Here is a 16,050-nt window from a genome sequence, read left to right as displayed (position 1 = left end):
TCTGAACATGCAGGAACATATCAGTGCTACAACCCGCAGAGCATAATTCCAACTCAAGCTACTAAAGAAAATGAAACCATTTCTGCCACCTCCAGACTTCAAACAAGCAGGTACAATCATTATTGGTCTCAAGATTAGAATATGGTTCTGCAACCTTTTCAGGTCTTCCCAAATCCAGAATGGTTCCCCACAAAGCGACCCGCAACTCGGTAGCTAGACTGGTAACAGGCACTATACGCTTTGACCATATTACCCTGTCACCTAGGTTTATCAACTGGTTCTCGCGTGAGGCCAGAACTCAAGTGGAAATTGCTTACCTCACGCATGAAGCTGTACATCGTAACGAACCAAGGTACCTGGTAGAAAAGATTCGAATTTTAGAAGACAGCCGCTCACTCAGAAGTGCAAACTCTCTGACTAGAACCCTCCAGATTCAGAAAACAAACACGCTTCTTTTCTGGATTAGGATAGGATAGGATATAAGTTTATAAAGCGCGCGATTGCCATGGCGTCTTGGCGCTAGTGAGTGTGGAAGTGGTGCAATCTTTATTGCGAGGACTATATTGAGGCAAACAGCCAAATCTTCAGGACTTTCCTAAAGGATTGATGGTTTGGCAAAAGTCTCATTGCAGTAGGCAAATTATTCCACAGTTTTGCTGCACTGTTTGAAAAAGTTCTTCCACCCCATCTTACTCTCCTAGTCCTATTTACCCGAAGAAGGCCCAAAGTACTGGATCTCAGGGCACGACCGGGGATATAGCGTATCAGCATTTTTTAAATTTCTTTAGCTCCTCCCCCAAAGAATGCTTTGTGGACCAGGCATAATGCCTTAAATTCCACACGTTGCTGTACAGGAAGCCAGTGAAGTGCTCTAATTCCCGCCGAAGTGGATTGGCCTCTAGGAATATTTAAAAGCAGCCTCGCAGCGGAATTCTGCAGTGACTGTAACCTACTCAGTTGAGTTTTATTAATCCCCCAACAGCAAGGCATTACAATAGTCAAGCTTGGACAGCAGAAGGGCCACCACGACTGTCTTTTGTAGTTCTTGCGTTATGAAAGGAAAAATCTTTTTTAAGGTTTTTATTAGGAAGAAGCAAGAAGAGGTAAGACTATTCACCTGAGCAGAGAAATTTAGCTGGCTGTTAAAAATGACACCCAGGTTTCTCACCTTGGATACAGGGCTAGTGCACTCTCCGGCCTTCAGTGGCCACCAGGAGTCGTTCCACAGGGATTGCCCCTGACCAAACTTGATGATCTCCGTCTTGTCTGTGTTAATCTTCAGGAAGCTATGGTTCATCCAGGTCATAATTTCTGAAAGACACGCATGAAACCTGACAGCTGTGTCATCCGGCTGATTAGCTATCAAGACTATAAGTTGGGAATCATCCGCGTAGGACACTAGGGCGAAACCATGCTTCCTGATAAGTCTGGCCAGGGGAATGACATAGATGTTAAACAACGTGGGTGACAAAGCTGATCCCTGTGGAACCCCACAAGGGAGATGGAAACTGTCAGACTGAAAGCCATCCCAGTATAGGCTCTGCTCCCTACCCTCCAAAAACGATGAGGGAAGGGATGGAGCTGGGTCCTCGATACCAACCTCCTGTAGCCTCCGTACTAACACAGTGTGATTCACGGTGTCGAAAGCTGCTGACAGGTCTAACAGTACGAGGATTGCCCTGCCCCCTCTATGCACCATTCCTCGGATCTCCTCTGCTGCTACAAGCAGAGCAGATTACTTGGAATTCTGTGATCGAAAACCATGCTGAATCGAGTCCAGCAGATTAAAGGTGTCCAGGTAGTCAGTCAGTACCTTATTCACTGACGTCTCCAGGATCTTAGCTGCTATAGGCAGACCAGCTGTTGGGCGATAATTCTTGGGCTCTGAGGGGTCTAAGGTAGGCTTTTTCAAAATTGGCCTGATCGTAGCTTTCTTCCAGCAAGTTGGGTAACTGCCTGACCCCAGCACTTGGTTAATTAAGGGAGTCAGTTCATCCCCAATTCTATTTGCAGCCAAATGCATAATCATGGGAGGACAGGGATCTTTAGGTGAGCCTGATTTTGTAGAGACGATAAGTTTACACATTTCCTCGCTAGTAGTTGCTGGAAAACATACTAACCTAGAGTGTATTATACCCGTCTCAACCTGGGGTTGTTCTGACTTATCTGAGCTCAATTGAGTATTCAGGAGGTCATCGTAAATTAGTTGGACCTTATTCTGGAAGTATGTGGCTAATTTATCACACATACCTTGATCTAGCTGGAACATGTTGGCTTGCTGCGATTTGGAAAGCAGAGTAACCGTTTTGAAAAGCTCCTTGGTAGAATTACCTGCTTCCTCAATCTTAGTAGTATAGAACAATCTTTTAGCAGCAATTATTGCGTCTTTATACTGTTGAAGAGCACAATTGTAGATTGTTTTCTTGTCTATACTGTAATCATGCCTCCAGAGTCGCTCCGCTTTCCTACAATTTACTTTTAAACCTTATAGCACAGAGCTATACCAGGGAGCTGAAGGTTTTAATCTCTTGACTGTTACCAGTTTTTCAGGTGCCACAGAGTCGGCTGCTGTCACGAGCCATTCATTAAACATGGATGCTGCCTCATTATTGTCCTTACTCAGCGAAAGGGGAAGTTGGCCGAGGGCCATATTTAGACTGTCGGCTTGGACGCTAGTCCATCGTCTGGTCTTTACCTTTAGCGCTTTCGTATGGGTTTGGTGTGTTGGCAGAGAGACCCTGATCTTAACATAGACCGCTCTATGGTCTGACCAGGGAAGAGCAGTAACACTGGTCAGATCGATATCTGCATTAATAGAAAAAATGCCATCTAAGATATGGCCTGCCTGATGGGTGGGTTCATTTACTAGCTGGCTAAAGCCAAAAGCTGCCAGATTGTCTAATAGTCTGCCAGAGTCTAGATTGTTGGTTAATTCCAAGTGATAATTAAAATCTCGGAGAATAATAAAAGGATTGGCTCCAAGGATTTGGAACTACTTACCATCCAAGGTTTGGGCTAACCCATTGACACATGTCATCAAAAAAGAGGCGAAAAAGATCCTACTGAACAGATTCCTCTCTGAAAAATCACTCTGAGCATGTCCCCTGGGTGCATTGGCAGCGACAATGACTGTAAAAATAACTCAGGTCTGAAAGACACAATTCTCAGTGGAATCCAAGCACAAATTGTCCCTTGGGTTCCTGGAGCAAAACCGACGCAAAGCAGAATCATGAAACACTACCCTGGAAAACCCATTCCAATGACTCATAAAGAATGGAGATCCTCTAATAATAACTCTGTTACTACATACCATATCTTACTGGAGTTCTTAAAAGTTGCGATTTGTTTTTATTAGATTTTCTTTTTATGTATCAGCTCTTCGTTTATGTATTATATGTACAGTGCTCTGATACCCTTGGTCATGTTCGCACTTTATAAAACACCACAACTAAAATAAAAATAGCACCATTATTGGCTTTCCAGACTTGATTTTCACATCTGATGCATCTGTCAGCAATGCAGCATCAGGAAATGCCAATAATACTACTCTTGTTATCGCTGCAGTAAGGTTGTTGCCTGGCACCCAGACTGAGGCCTTTAACCTTGGTGTCTGCATTAGAAAGAGCATCACATATTTTCGATGTCAAAAAGGCAATAATGTATTATATCGATGAGAAAATAACAGTTTATCGTTGATGCAATAAAAGGTTTTACTTTTACATGAACCCAACCACTTGATGGAAGAATAACACACTACATTTGACTCTAGTCTTAAACTGGCTATTGTCACTTAAGTAAGTAGTTCTTTCCGAAGAGAGGAGTCAACATGGTAACATTAAGATAACATTAATAGTTTATTTTCTATTTGCAGAACAAAAATATTCATCAGATTTCCGAAGAGCCTATTCGCAACGGAAGATGCCTTGGAAGTGCGGAAGGAGAGCCTGGGTGAGAAGAAAAAAAATATCTCTGATAGGGTGGAAGTTGATGGTTAGGGAAGGGACTGTGGCACCTGCTGATTAGTGGTCACTTATAGCTCTCATACCATGCTAAGCACTGGTGACACCATAACTCTTTTCAAACTCATACTGTGTTTTCAAAAGGCATTGTTGCAGTGCTTCCAATTCGTACTGTTTTTCCACAGTTGGACTCGGTGGATCTTTAACTCCCAAATGTTTTATCTGGTTCCCACTTGCAGTTTTGACAGTGTATTTACCTTCTACATGAACACACAATTTCTAATGTGGAGTCTTTGCAATGCAAACGTCACCCGTAGGTGGTGTCCCTGTTTTCCACAAAACAGTAGTGTCAACAGATTGCTTTATAGGATTTATGTTGGACACATTCCATCTCAGTGGCTGTAGCTCCATTACAGGATTACTGTCTTCCTTATGGAGGCTCAGCAGTGCTTCATCTTTCACATAATGTGTCCTTCACCCTTCAAATGTGACCCTGATCCTACATCTCTTTATAATATACTATGCGTACTCTTACTTTTCCTTTTCTACAGTGACCCTTATCCAGTCTTCGTGGAAAGGGTACCACCAACGCAAGAAGTTCCTGCATCTGAAGAATTCTGGTGAGAACACCCAGTGAAATTATTTGCTGTTCATATTGTTTAGGTTTTTGGGGTAGATATCATAGGAGTCGCTCAGTGATGACAAGGGTTATACTTGGCAGAAAAATGTTTCTTAGCTTGGCTGAGCTGGCCAAGCTGAAATGTTTGGGTTCAAAATACTTAATAAAAGACGTTTGGGCAAGAGTGTTTAGGGACATGGATTTGCAGCACAAACTTACTAAAGCGTTCAAGTTGAAGAGGTTTTAGTTTGATCTAAAATAAGTGTTCTGGGGGAAGAGGATTGTAGGTTTAAAATGATGTTTCTCTGAAAGTTGTCATTTATGAAGTTTGCTATTCCTGTGATTTTTTTTTCAATTTAGAAAGAGCAGGGTTGTTTATTGTATATCTTTACGGGCTCATATCTAAAAGTATTCTTTTCATGCAGCCATTGTTATTCAGTCTTGGTGGCGTGGAACTATCGGGCGTAGAAAAGCTGCCAAAAGGAAGTGGGCTGCAGAAACCATTCGGCGGTAAGTAGTGCAGTGCATTGATTTGTGCTATGAAGGATTGTGAAAAAGAGCCTGTTCTTCCCCACAGTCCTGCATACAATTTTCAGCAAACAGGAGTTTATTTTACTTCCCTTTTTATCCCCATGAACAGAAGATCTGGATAGAGCCATGAAGTATTCTTATAGAGGTTTTCATCGCTGTTCATCTAACTTAAAATGTTACTCCTTTTTTCTTTGGGAGGTAGCAGTGTACAGTTATCTGTAGATTAATAGAATGTGTCTCCTCTTTCTGAGTTGGTGCATTTTAATAAGGTATTACCTTCACTTCTCCTAGTAGTAGTAGATGTTTTATTGAGTAATTTCCTTTTCTCTTCATGAAGTTTTACTTTTTCTGCTGTTTCTTATATTCTTGAACTTCTCATCCTTTCTTTATTGAGTGGTTCCTTTACATGTTTTTTTTACACTTTCTCCTAATCGGTTCACTCACTTAAATTTTTGCCTGATGAATGAATATTCTCCTCTCTGCATTTCTAGGTTGATCAAAGGCTTTATTTACCGTAACTACCCCCGTTGCCCTGAGAATGAATACTTTATTGATTACATTCGCTACTCTTTTCTGATGAAGCTGCGGCGGAATCTTCCAAAGAATGTTCTGGACAAGTCCTGGCCCACACCTCCCCCATCACTCAGTGAGGTACATGAGACTGACATGATAACATTAACATGCTGACCCTGTACAGGAGGTTTGGAAAGAGGGGCGCTCAAGGACTAAAGATGGGATTTTGATCTTTGATAAAAGTGAACATTATTTTGGAGCCGCATATATATTTTTGAATAATTATTGTACTATTTAAAAGAACATCTGGGATTCATCCACTGGTTCACACCTGGTGTGTGACCTACCTTAATTGATAAGCGACTGTGCTTCAGTCAGAAAAATGCTTCTTCTGACTTTTAAGGACATGTTTTTAAAACAGTAATCCTGATCACTGCAAAAATATGTTCTTAAGAATGTTGGGAGTGATGTTCGAGTGGAAGAACAGTTGTTTGGAAACAGGTGGGAGGTGCTCAAAAAGCCTTTTTCTTCAATCGATGGATAGGGAGTTTGGCACAGCAATACCAGAATTTACTTAGGAATACAGAGGTATTCCCCAAAAGATGGGTTAGTAGCTTGACTGAGGAATACTGTGCCTCTCCCTTCTGGGATTTTGTGGTGAGTAGTTTGGCTCTGTGATAGAAATCTTATAGACCTGACGATTGGCTCAGAAATGTAAAGCCTTTCCCCACTGGTTGGCAGCCATTGTTTTGCTTCAGGGTTATATCACCTTTCTGTGCTGAATGGCCAGGTATTTGGCTCGGCAGTAGAGAGCATTTCTTTTCTAGGCATAGTAGAAAATGGTCTAACACAGCAGTACAGAGTTGGCCCTTCCTAGAGTTACGTCTCAGCCATACAGGTTTCTCAGCCCGCAAATACCGATGACATCTGGTTTGATGGGCTCTTGCACCTACCATGAAGAAATAGTAATCATCACACAACACCAGTAATGAGGAGTGCTCACCTAAGTATCTGCTCCTAACTGTGCCCCCTTTTCTTACAGGCCTCACAGCTCCTGAGGGATATGTGTATGCAGAACATGGTGTGGAAATACTGCAAAAGGATCAGTCCAGAGTGGAAACAGCAGGTACTTTTGGATCTATGCTGAGAAACCTCTTCAACTGTAAACAAACTTGCTGTGCCATGACAGGGTGAATAAAAAGTATATAGCTATACAATGCACTTCCAGGCATTATGAATTCACCGCCGAATATGCCCCTGCCTGGGTTAATGGATTGACTGCCAGTGATGGCTGAACCTTTTCAAGGGTCCTAGGCATTCCTCCTCAAGGGTCGTAGCTGGCTGCTTTGAGCTCTGCTCTGCATGAGTTGCTGCTGTTTTCTGATCTCTTCTGTTCTGAATGTTCTTGATTACCATTTCTGTATCTTTTACAGACTGACATTATGGATTCCTAATTCTAATACTTGCTCTGTCTTAGGTTTTTGGTTCCCCGTACTGAGCTCTGTTCTTAAGGGATGTCATACTAGTTTTGTGCCTTGCTCTGCCCGTAATCTCAGTTCCCAATGCTATGCTCTGCTTTGGTGGGGCTGAGAGAGGGTTGCATTTCCCAGACATATCTAAGCCCTGCTTTTCAGGGGTCATATTTCCCATGTCTGTTTGTTTTTAATATAGTGCCATTCTCCACATGGGGATCTTGTGTCATCACCAAGTATCTGCCTGAGAGACCACCAAAAATGTGTCTGTTGTACTGAGAGAGCGATTCATGTTGATTTAAGAGATAATTAAGGGAGAACCATTCATTTTCAAAATGGTGATTTGAAACTAGCCTGCTAGGGCAAATAACTTCCCCAAGTCAATAAACAATTGGCCAATTAAAATTATTTTGATATTTTACGAGAGCGATCGAAGTTTTATCTTTGAATGATTTGATCTTGTACTCATTCAAAGATGCTTTTTTAGTACCATCCAAGAAACATTCGCATCCCAGTTTGCAGCTCATGAAGAGTGAACCAGATGGAAGCTTGCAAGTGGCTTTGGTCTGTGTGTTAGCCCCTTTTGTATCACAGGCAGGCACTCTCGCAGCTGACACACATAGTAAAACTGCAGAGTATGCATTTTTCTGAGTGCAAAGGTAATTCCTGAAGGCCCTGCTATTAAAAGAAAGACAGCAGATCAGGAGATGTTTCTGCTGCATGTTGTGTACTTTCTTTGTTCTTTCTTGACCTGATTAGCTTCTTACACTGGGTATGCATGACCACATGTGCTGACAACCCCAGTATAATGATTAAACTAACAGGGTTGTTAATGAATGATGTAAACCTAAATGATCTGCATTCACATTCATGAATGGATGTGACTTCATTGATTTAGTTTGAATGAAAGCTATCTCGAATTTGTTCACATCCACTCAAGACAATCTGGATTTGTATCCATCTAATGCTCCAATCTCACCTTCATCTCAAGGTGAAAAACTGGAGTGATGTGCGACTCATGTCTCTTAATAAATGGTGTATTACTGTTAGTGCCGTTTGAAACTCATTATAATAGTTTGCTTGATCGTTGAGGAGCATGAGCGAGCACAGTTTTAAACTCAGAATAGTTTGCTTGATCATTGAGGTACATGAGCGATCAGCATTCACTTGTGCCATAATGAGGTTTCTTTTGGGCACACTACACTCTGAAGAAGGACCAACTTCACAACAATGTTACAAATGTCCTACAAAAAGACATTCACACATTATTGACTAATGCAACTCTATGCTAGTAGAAATTCTGCAGAAAATATTGATACGAAAATTGCTACTACGGTTGTCTCACAACTTCTCAGAATTCACTAGCTCCTGGTTAGAGAATGATTACAATTCAAAATGATATCTATCACTCATACAGGTATGTATCACACATTGTTAAAATATTTCAAGACCATCCTTCAAACCTGCAAAACACCAGGATTCTGTGCCTGATCTTTTGTAAGGACCTCACAATCTTCAGACTACATTGAACAAGAGCAGGTTGTATGTCCTCATCCTGGCACTACAGTTATTGAAAGTATACCTTGTGACAAGTGGGTACACAAGAACAGATGGTAGTTAAGAGCGCCGTGCAATAGAAAACTTATTCAGAAATAAAATAATACATTTAACATAATATGTGAAAAACAATATTTAGATGTGTTCGAGTGGATCGTAAATCCAATGTTAAGGCAATTTTGATGTCTGCAATTCGTCACCCTAATCACACTAAAAAAACAAGCCATCTTCTATTGAGAGGACTTAACTTTGTAGTCTGAAGGATCTTGTTGGATAGCAGGTCTTCGATCTTCCACATCAGGCTGTGATGTGTGTGTCAAAGGGGCTCAGGCATCAATCAGCAACTAGAGACTACCTCCCCTTAAGTGCATAATGTAAGCATTTGCCTTCGCTCACTCACCAGTATTTGTAGCAGAGAAACCAACAAAGCGGGTCTCAGGAAATCCTTCCCCTCCCAGTACCTGTTGTGGCAGTACTCTGCTGCATCAATGTGAGTTGTAGCAACGAAAGGCAAAATGTATTCAGGGCATTGTTGTTTGTATCAACGGTCTGATATTGTTGTCCAAATCAGGGCAGGATGTGAAATTTGAGTTTGCAGAGAAGTAAAGTGCGGAACATCAGAGGGAAACCTTTCAAATTTTGTACAGAAGTACACCAAAGGAAGGGACAGATGTTATGAGGAACCAGAATTGAAGTTGCCAACAAATTGTGTAGCTTACAGCTCACCAATGTAAAAGGAAATTACCAAAATCTTATAGATGAAAGGCATACACCCTACACTTAAGAGCATGAGACATGGTTTAAAATACGCATGAGTTTACCACTCACTTGTCCAATTTGATCAATGGAGTAACAAACCAATCAAATGAAATTGTGTAGAAATTCCACAAACAAATCAATATGGAAATTCAAAAAGAAAAACAAACTGGCAGTATACAACAATGCTGCAAACCTTTTTTCATTTGTCAAGAGGGAAATTTTGACAATCCATAAGGGCGTATCAAAAATTGTGAACCATTACCATGTCCTCAAAAACCCGATGCTCCCGAGAAAAGAAATTTGTGGCTGGAGCAACTTTGCCCCGTCAGAGAGCCTGATGTTTCCTGAAAATGAAGAATTGACTCATTCCCTTCACTGTAGGGGGTGGGAATTCCCTTCCAGTTATTTAGCAGACAGTGTGCCAGATTAATGTGAAGTATATGGTTTTGGAGTGAATCACTGCATTCCAGAAAAAGGCTTTCCTCTGAGAAAAAGAGGAAGAATACTTGACTGTATGAACTGTTAGAATGAGTCAGTAGCCAATCTGGAGTCATTTGGTAAGTGATTCAAGAGCAGGCTTCGAGCCCTGCTGCCGTAGAGGGGAGTACATCTGCTCAGGCAACAGAAGTTCCATACAGCATTGTTTAAATCCTTTAAACTGATTATCAGTTGAATTAAGACTCGAATGAAAGAGCAGTTGACCTCTTTGAACCTCCCCTCCTCCAGAGTGCCTGTTCTACATCTTGGATATGAGGGCCAGTTTTACGGACATCAGTTAGCTATGTTGTGCCTCATAGACTCCTTATCTGTGAGGTCATGAAGAACTTAATAAAGCTTTTTCGAGGACCACTGGAGTGGTTTCAGTATTCAGACGTCCTAGCGCGCAGTGTTTGATTTTGGCCATGGATTAATGCCATTTGGTGGTTCCTCAAGGCCTATGCACATGGCATTGTGTTCAGAGCCCAAACTGATGCCGGGCTCAGTCATTATGCCCCCTACAGAAACTGGTGAGGGGTCATCCGACTCGGAGAAAATTACAGCCTATACGATTGGGCCATGCATTTCACAGAACCTCCATCAGGAGGTGAATAATAAGAGGATTGTATGTAGGCTGCAAGTACTATTAGACCTTCAGTAAATAGTGCAGATGGTAAGGTTGCACCAACTGCTTAATCTTATGATTACAATTCAAACATGTACGTGGACTTTCTGCACTTGGGATGAAGTTGTGTACTATCCATGAGATGGATTGGCATAAAAAAACTGACATTTATTGTGCATTAGGGGTAGAAGAATGATGCCTTAAATTGCTTTTTCAGGGGCATTTAGAAATCTCATTGCAGAACGGCAGGGAGGGACCCACTTCAGCTCACACTATTTTCAGGATAGTGGTAAGATAGTTGTGAGATGGGTGAGCCATTCTGTCCCACTAAATAGCGATAACAAATTCTTGGTGGTTCTTGCAGATATCAGTCTAATGTTTTTGCAACTTTGACTTTTGTTGGAATAATATATAATGCTCCTGCTAATTTGGCCATAAAACAGAATTCATTGTGGCAACTGGTTTAAATGGTGCTTGATCATTTACCTGAGCAGGCAGCGACTTTAGGACAAATGATGGCTTGTGGCATAGATGAGTTCAACCAAATATTCATGCTTGATCATGATTTGATTACTCTTGTGTGAGGGAACAGCTATTTCATTGCCAATAAATGATCCTGGCTCAAGTTGTCTGGAGTTTGTGGATGTCCATTTTAACTTAATGGGCATGCCATTAGATGGAGGGAGATTGTTTTTTGACAGTACTGACCATACACTAGAGAACTTTAAGTTGTCTAGACAGATCACAAAATCTACTACATTAAAACCCGTAATCACTACCCAACAGTATAGTTAGGTGCTTCTGACGCACAGGCATACATTTTGTAGAGGCCCTTCCTTTTCGTGAGACAGCACCAATATCTGAAGCTTTCCAAGGGCAGAGGACAAAATATAGCTGCCCAGTCTGCAGCCACAGTTGATTGCATGTATCAGAGGAAGCTGCTTTGATACCCTCCTTGCAGCTCCAATTCATTCTGGCTCTATTCCACAGCACAGCCCAGTCTGCCTTGCAGAATTGAGGAATGTTAGTGTGTTTCATGGATTAAGTTTCAGCTTCTCTACTATTGAAGCTAGATCTCTTGGCTGCTTCAATACAGTGGATTATGTCCTTCTTTTGAACAATATTTCCACCTTGCTGAGGGCTTTCAATAGCATTAAATCATTTCATTCTTTCCTTATAGGCAGAACCCAAATTAAACTAAATCCCTTCTTCCCTTTGCTTTGTGAAGCACTCTGCGGTGTTTCACAGATTGCTGCTTTTTGCTCAGCTTTATTTAATATCTATTGGTGCCCCTCACAATCGTAAGCAGATGGCAGCCATTTCTTTATTAGAGTATCACAAAGTAACCTCTTATTACACAGGGTTCAAAACTGGATGCACAACTACCTGCAATTAAATCAGACTAAGGGCCCAACTTGTATATTGACAGATGCCCCGTTGTTCCGCCAGGGGGATGGAATAGATTACTCCATCACCCTGGAGGATGGACCACCCACCAAATTTATAAATGACTGCCAAGCTGGTGGTCATTTATAATGCTTTGGCTGGAACTGTAGTCTAAATCGGTCGGGCGGACCATTATCTTGGCGGTAAGAATACTCAATCAGGCTCCAAGTCTGAGGTGATCATTTTTGGCACCTCATGCTGGACTTCCTTAGCAGCTCCTAATTGCCTTAAACTTGATCCCTCAAAAAAGGTAAAAAATGTGAATTTAATTTTGGCTTTGAGGCTACATTCTAACCTAGGGAACAGTAAGTCATTATCCGTTATTACAAGCTGTTTTTTTCAATATCACTCAGCTTAAACCTTTACTAGTCCTTCTTTCCTTAAAGAATCACTCTTTGGTAGTAGGTGCCACAGTAAATTCTAGACACAACTACTACAATTCCCTTCATTCAGGAATTTCAAAGATTCTCTTGGCTAGTCTACAAAGAGCGTAAAAGTAAAGCAGTTTTCGAACTGAGCACAGGGTATCCCATCTCTGCAGTTACCCTGACTCTGCATCAGCCCATATTAAACATCGTGTTACATTCAAGGTATTATGCTGGGGTATCTCCATCAGCAAGTCCCCAGATACTTGTTTTCTAAAATACACTCACATGTATAGTTGTGAGCTCACAGTAGGACTCATTTAAAGTTGTTGATACCCAAATACAGCTTCAACTCTTGTGGTGGTTGTTCATTTGGAGATCAGGGGTTCATACTTAGAAACTCTTTGCCTATAGATATTGGTTGAATGATCATTCACATAAGCTTCAAGAAAAATATGAAAGCTCATCAGTTTGAGTAGGCAGTTCTTTAGACCCAATGCGAAGAGACTCCCCTGTGGCAGACATAATACAAACGCTGCCACTCACTCACACTGGTGGGGCACATATTGATGCATTTTTCTTGAAAGGAATTACAGTATTTCCCTCACACAGTCTTACACTGTTAAGGGCAGTTTCATGGCTATTTAAAAAAAAAAAGGGAAGAGAAATGCTGCAGGAAAAATGGAATAAAATATTTTCCTCCAGTTATGTTCTAATCTCAAAAGTGAAATGATGACATCGAGTTTGTTTTCGATCTCAGAGAGCTCAACACGATCATGGAAAAAAAGTAAATTTGATATGGCTTCTTGAGCACAACTCATAGTGGTTCCAAGAGATGGAGACTGGATAGTGTCCATGGAAGTGAAGTAGACCTAATTAAGCAATATTTTGGAAGAGGAGGGCACTCCCAGGTAATTATTGACTGTGGTGGAGTCAAAGGTTCTCAAGACGAGGCAAAGGGTCCTACTCAACCCTGGTCAATAACTACCAGGGATTGCCCTCCCCTTGGATAGCATTGCTATTGTAAATCAGACTGTTACCATTTGGGGTGAAATTCACGCTATTTTGGATACCAGATGTTCAGAAGTTTTCATAATGAAAGGAAGCCATTTTTAGTTGTAGGGTATTTCCATGTCATTACCTAAGATATTTACAAATGTATCAGATATGGTAGTTGATAATCTGCTTTTATAATAAAAGCAGGTGTTTACTTAACTGGATGTGTCCTGTATTGCAAGCCCTTCAGAGAACAACTGCATTTGCTCCATGTCTCTTATTTTTTAATCTTACATGTTCAAGACTTGTGCCAATGGAATTGATTCTGTTTATTGGAGTTCCAGTACACACTTTTCTGATGATTGTATTCCCACTATCATAGAAATGCTTAGAAATAAAGGAAATAATTCCCTTAATCTTATCAGACCTGACAAATCAGGCGATTGAGTTTCGGAACTTGATTGTGCTCATGGCATCCTGCTTTCAGCTGGTGCCTCACACAAGATGGGGACACTCAAAGAATCTTAGCGTTGTGTGGCAGAATATTTGCCAGGATTTTATGTGTTGGAAACACCACAACATCTGTCGTAGAGGGCAGGATCTGACCCAAGTGGGAAGATGCTTTCCTAGCAAGGTGGGAAGCACAATTGAGATTCTGAATGCTAATGACCTTTGGCCACAAAATGAGGCCTCTGTACATAAAGTTGTTGGATTTCAGCGATTAAGATCACTGCGCCAGGACATTTCTTATGAAGCAGCAGCTGCACTTTACAAATTCACTTTCATTCATTCGTTCAAGATGACATCTTAAAATGTATTTTAATAAACTTTACAATAAGTTTCCTGGCCAGTAAAATCTATGATATGTTGGAAAAGAAATGCCTTCTGTTACTTCCTGGATTGAGTCATTGGTCGGACTGTATTTAAGATGATTGGGTGACTGCTTTCTAGACTATTGTTACACTTTGTTAAACTTTTGAGCAGTACCTCTGCTGGGCAGCCAAGTGGCGCTGTACAACTCGGAACTGATGCCGTTCCAGTCTGGAAATGACTTGAGGAACCCATACAGATGCCCCTCCCGCGTGCTATCATTTCATTTCTGCACCAGCAGATGTGGATCTGGAGCTACCTCTCTCTATCTCTTTTCAAGACCAGTTTTCCTCAAAAATCGAAATCAAACAATCTGGTGGCTTGTAGATCACGACTACTCACCTGTAAGGGTCCCAAGGTGCTGGGGGGGGGGCCTCAGTGGGGGGAACCTTGGTCTGTGGAAGGCGCTGTGGTTCAGTTGAAAAGCCAAGTCTCGAGGTAGTGACAGTGATTGCCTGAAGTGAAGATGGAGGGTGTTCCGGGTCTTTGCTGCGAGGTAGGAGAAGTATCTTCCTCCGGCCGTGGTCTTGCTGATATGGGGGATGGTATGCAAAGGTCTCTGGTGGGTGCGTGGAATGCGAGGCTGTGGTTAAGGTACACAAGTCCTGCGTCATGTAGGGCCTTGTAGGCTGTGTGAGGAGCTTGAAGGTGATTTTGTTGCTGACTGGGAGCCAGTGGTGGTCTCTCAGGTGTGTGGTGATGTGGCTCCGGCTTAGGATGTTGAGGATAAGTCTGGCTTATCCAGTGTGTAAAGGAAACTTCACCATCCAAGACAACCAGGTTTAAACTGTGTAGGGACTGTCCTAAGCAAATGTTTGTGACAGATCACCATCAGGTACCTGCAGTCTGCTTACACCTATTAGGCCTGCAGTGATCGTATCGATAGATCTGAAGGCCATTCACGGATGCGAGGCAAAGCTCTTTGTTCCTAAGCACTGGAAGACCATGCATTGTGACTGTTCCAAGTCCAAATGCTGGTCTCGGTCCAGAAGCCATTTCCGCGGTCGATCATCGTCTCATTCCAATCCTTGTGTAAGTCAAAGGACAAACATAAACAATCAAAGAGAGACTCATCCCCTTCCTGCCACTCTCATACAACTGAGAAGGTGCAAGGGCATCATCATGCCTCTCGATCTTACTCCTGAAGTCAGTCGACCTGGGAGCCAAGACCCCCAGCATAACCCTAGGTTCCACAGCTCACTGTGACACCCAGGCCAATCGAGGAGTTCCACAAGTCCATGCTGTGACTCTTTGGAACCCTTCTGACTGTGGGCCACACGGAGCTGAGAGGCCCTCTATCTGAGAAACAACTGGCTTGTTCGCCCTCTGTGCCACCTGGATCCTATGAACCCATCATTAGTGTCTCTATCGATGCCTTTACCGTCTCCACCTCGGACTCTACGTTTCATACTGGTCCCCAGAACACTGAAGCGGATGCCAACTCCGTTGATGCCAGAGGACGAGGCACAGCAGTTTGTCCTCTCGGACTCATTTGCGCCAACCCAACCTCGCCCGTTGCCCATCGAACCAAAGTTCTTCCTTGTTCCTTCTGTGCCTCTCAACATCCTGGCTCCACAGGACAGGCTTTATGTGCTTCATTCATTATTTGGAACAGATTTTTATAATCTGCATGATGCAGGAGACGACCATGGCCAACCTTACAATGAAGAAAATTGGTATGAGGATCTCCATGATACCAGTGGCCTTGACAACTCTTCTGACATTAGGCTAATTTCACCTCCAGACCCTGCAATGATTTTGCAGAGGGTGGCTGAGGTTCTTGACCTCCAGCTCTCTAACCTCTAGGTCAAAATGAACGTTCTGACCGGAATTCTCCAAATAGGGCAGGCCAATACTGTGC

General features: G+C 42.2%; 1 protein-coding gene across 5 annotated transcripts in view; it reads left to right on the top strand.

The window, feature by feature from the left end:
* MYO1C (myosin IC) overlaps positions 1-16,050 on the top strand; it is a 416,904-nt gene that overhangs the window by 382,955 nt on the left and 17,899 nt on the right. For all 5 annotated transcript variants that reach the window (XM_085649047.1, XM_085649050.1, XM_085649051.1 and 2 more), the window contains exons 21-25: positions 3,872-3,948; positions 4,511-4,579; positions 5,004-5,088; positions 5,601-5,760; positions 6,665-6,748. In XM_085649047.1, the coding sequence (XP_085505173.1) occupies positions 3,872-3,948; positions 4,511-4,579; positions 5,004-5,088; positions 5,601-5,760; positions 6,665-6,748 (475 nt within the window). The remainder of the gene's footprint in view (positions 1-3,871; positions 3,949-4,510; positions 4,580-5,003; positions 5,089-5,600; positions 5,761-6,664; positions 6,749-16,050) is intronic.

This window comes from Triturus cristatus, chromosome 3_2 (genome assembly GCF_964204655.1).
Source record: "Triturus cristatus chromosome 3_2, aTriCri1.1, whole genome shotgun sequence".
NCBI classification, from domain to species: Eukaryota; Metazoa; Chordata; class Amphibia; order Caudata; family Salamandridae; genus Triturus; species Triturus cristatus.
This window is presented reverse-complemented; position numbering and strand designations above follow the sequence as displayed.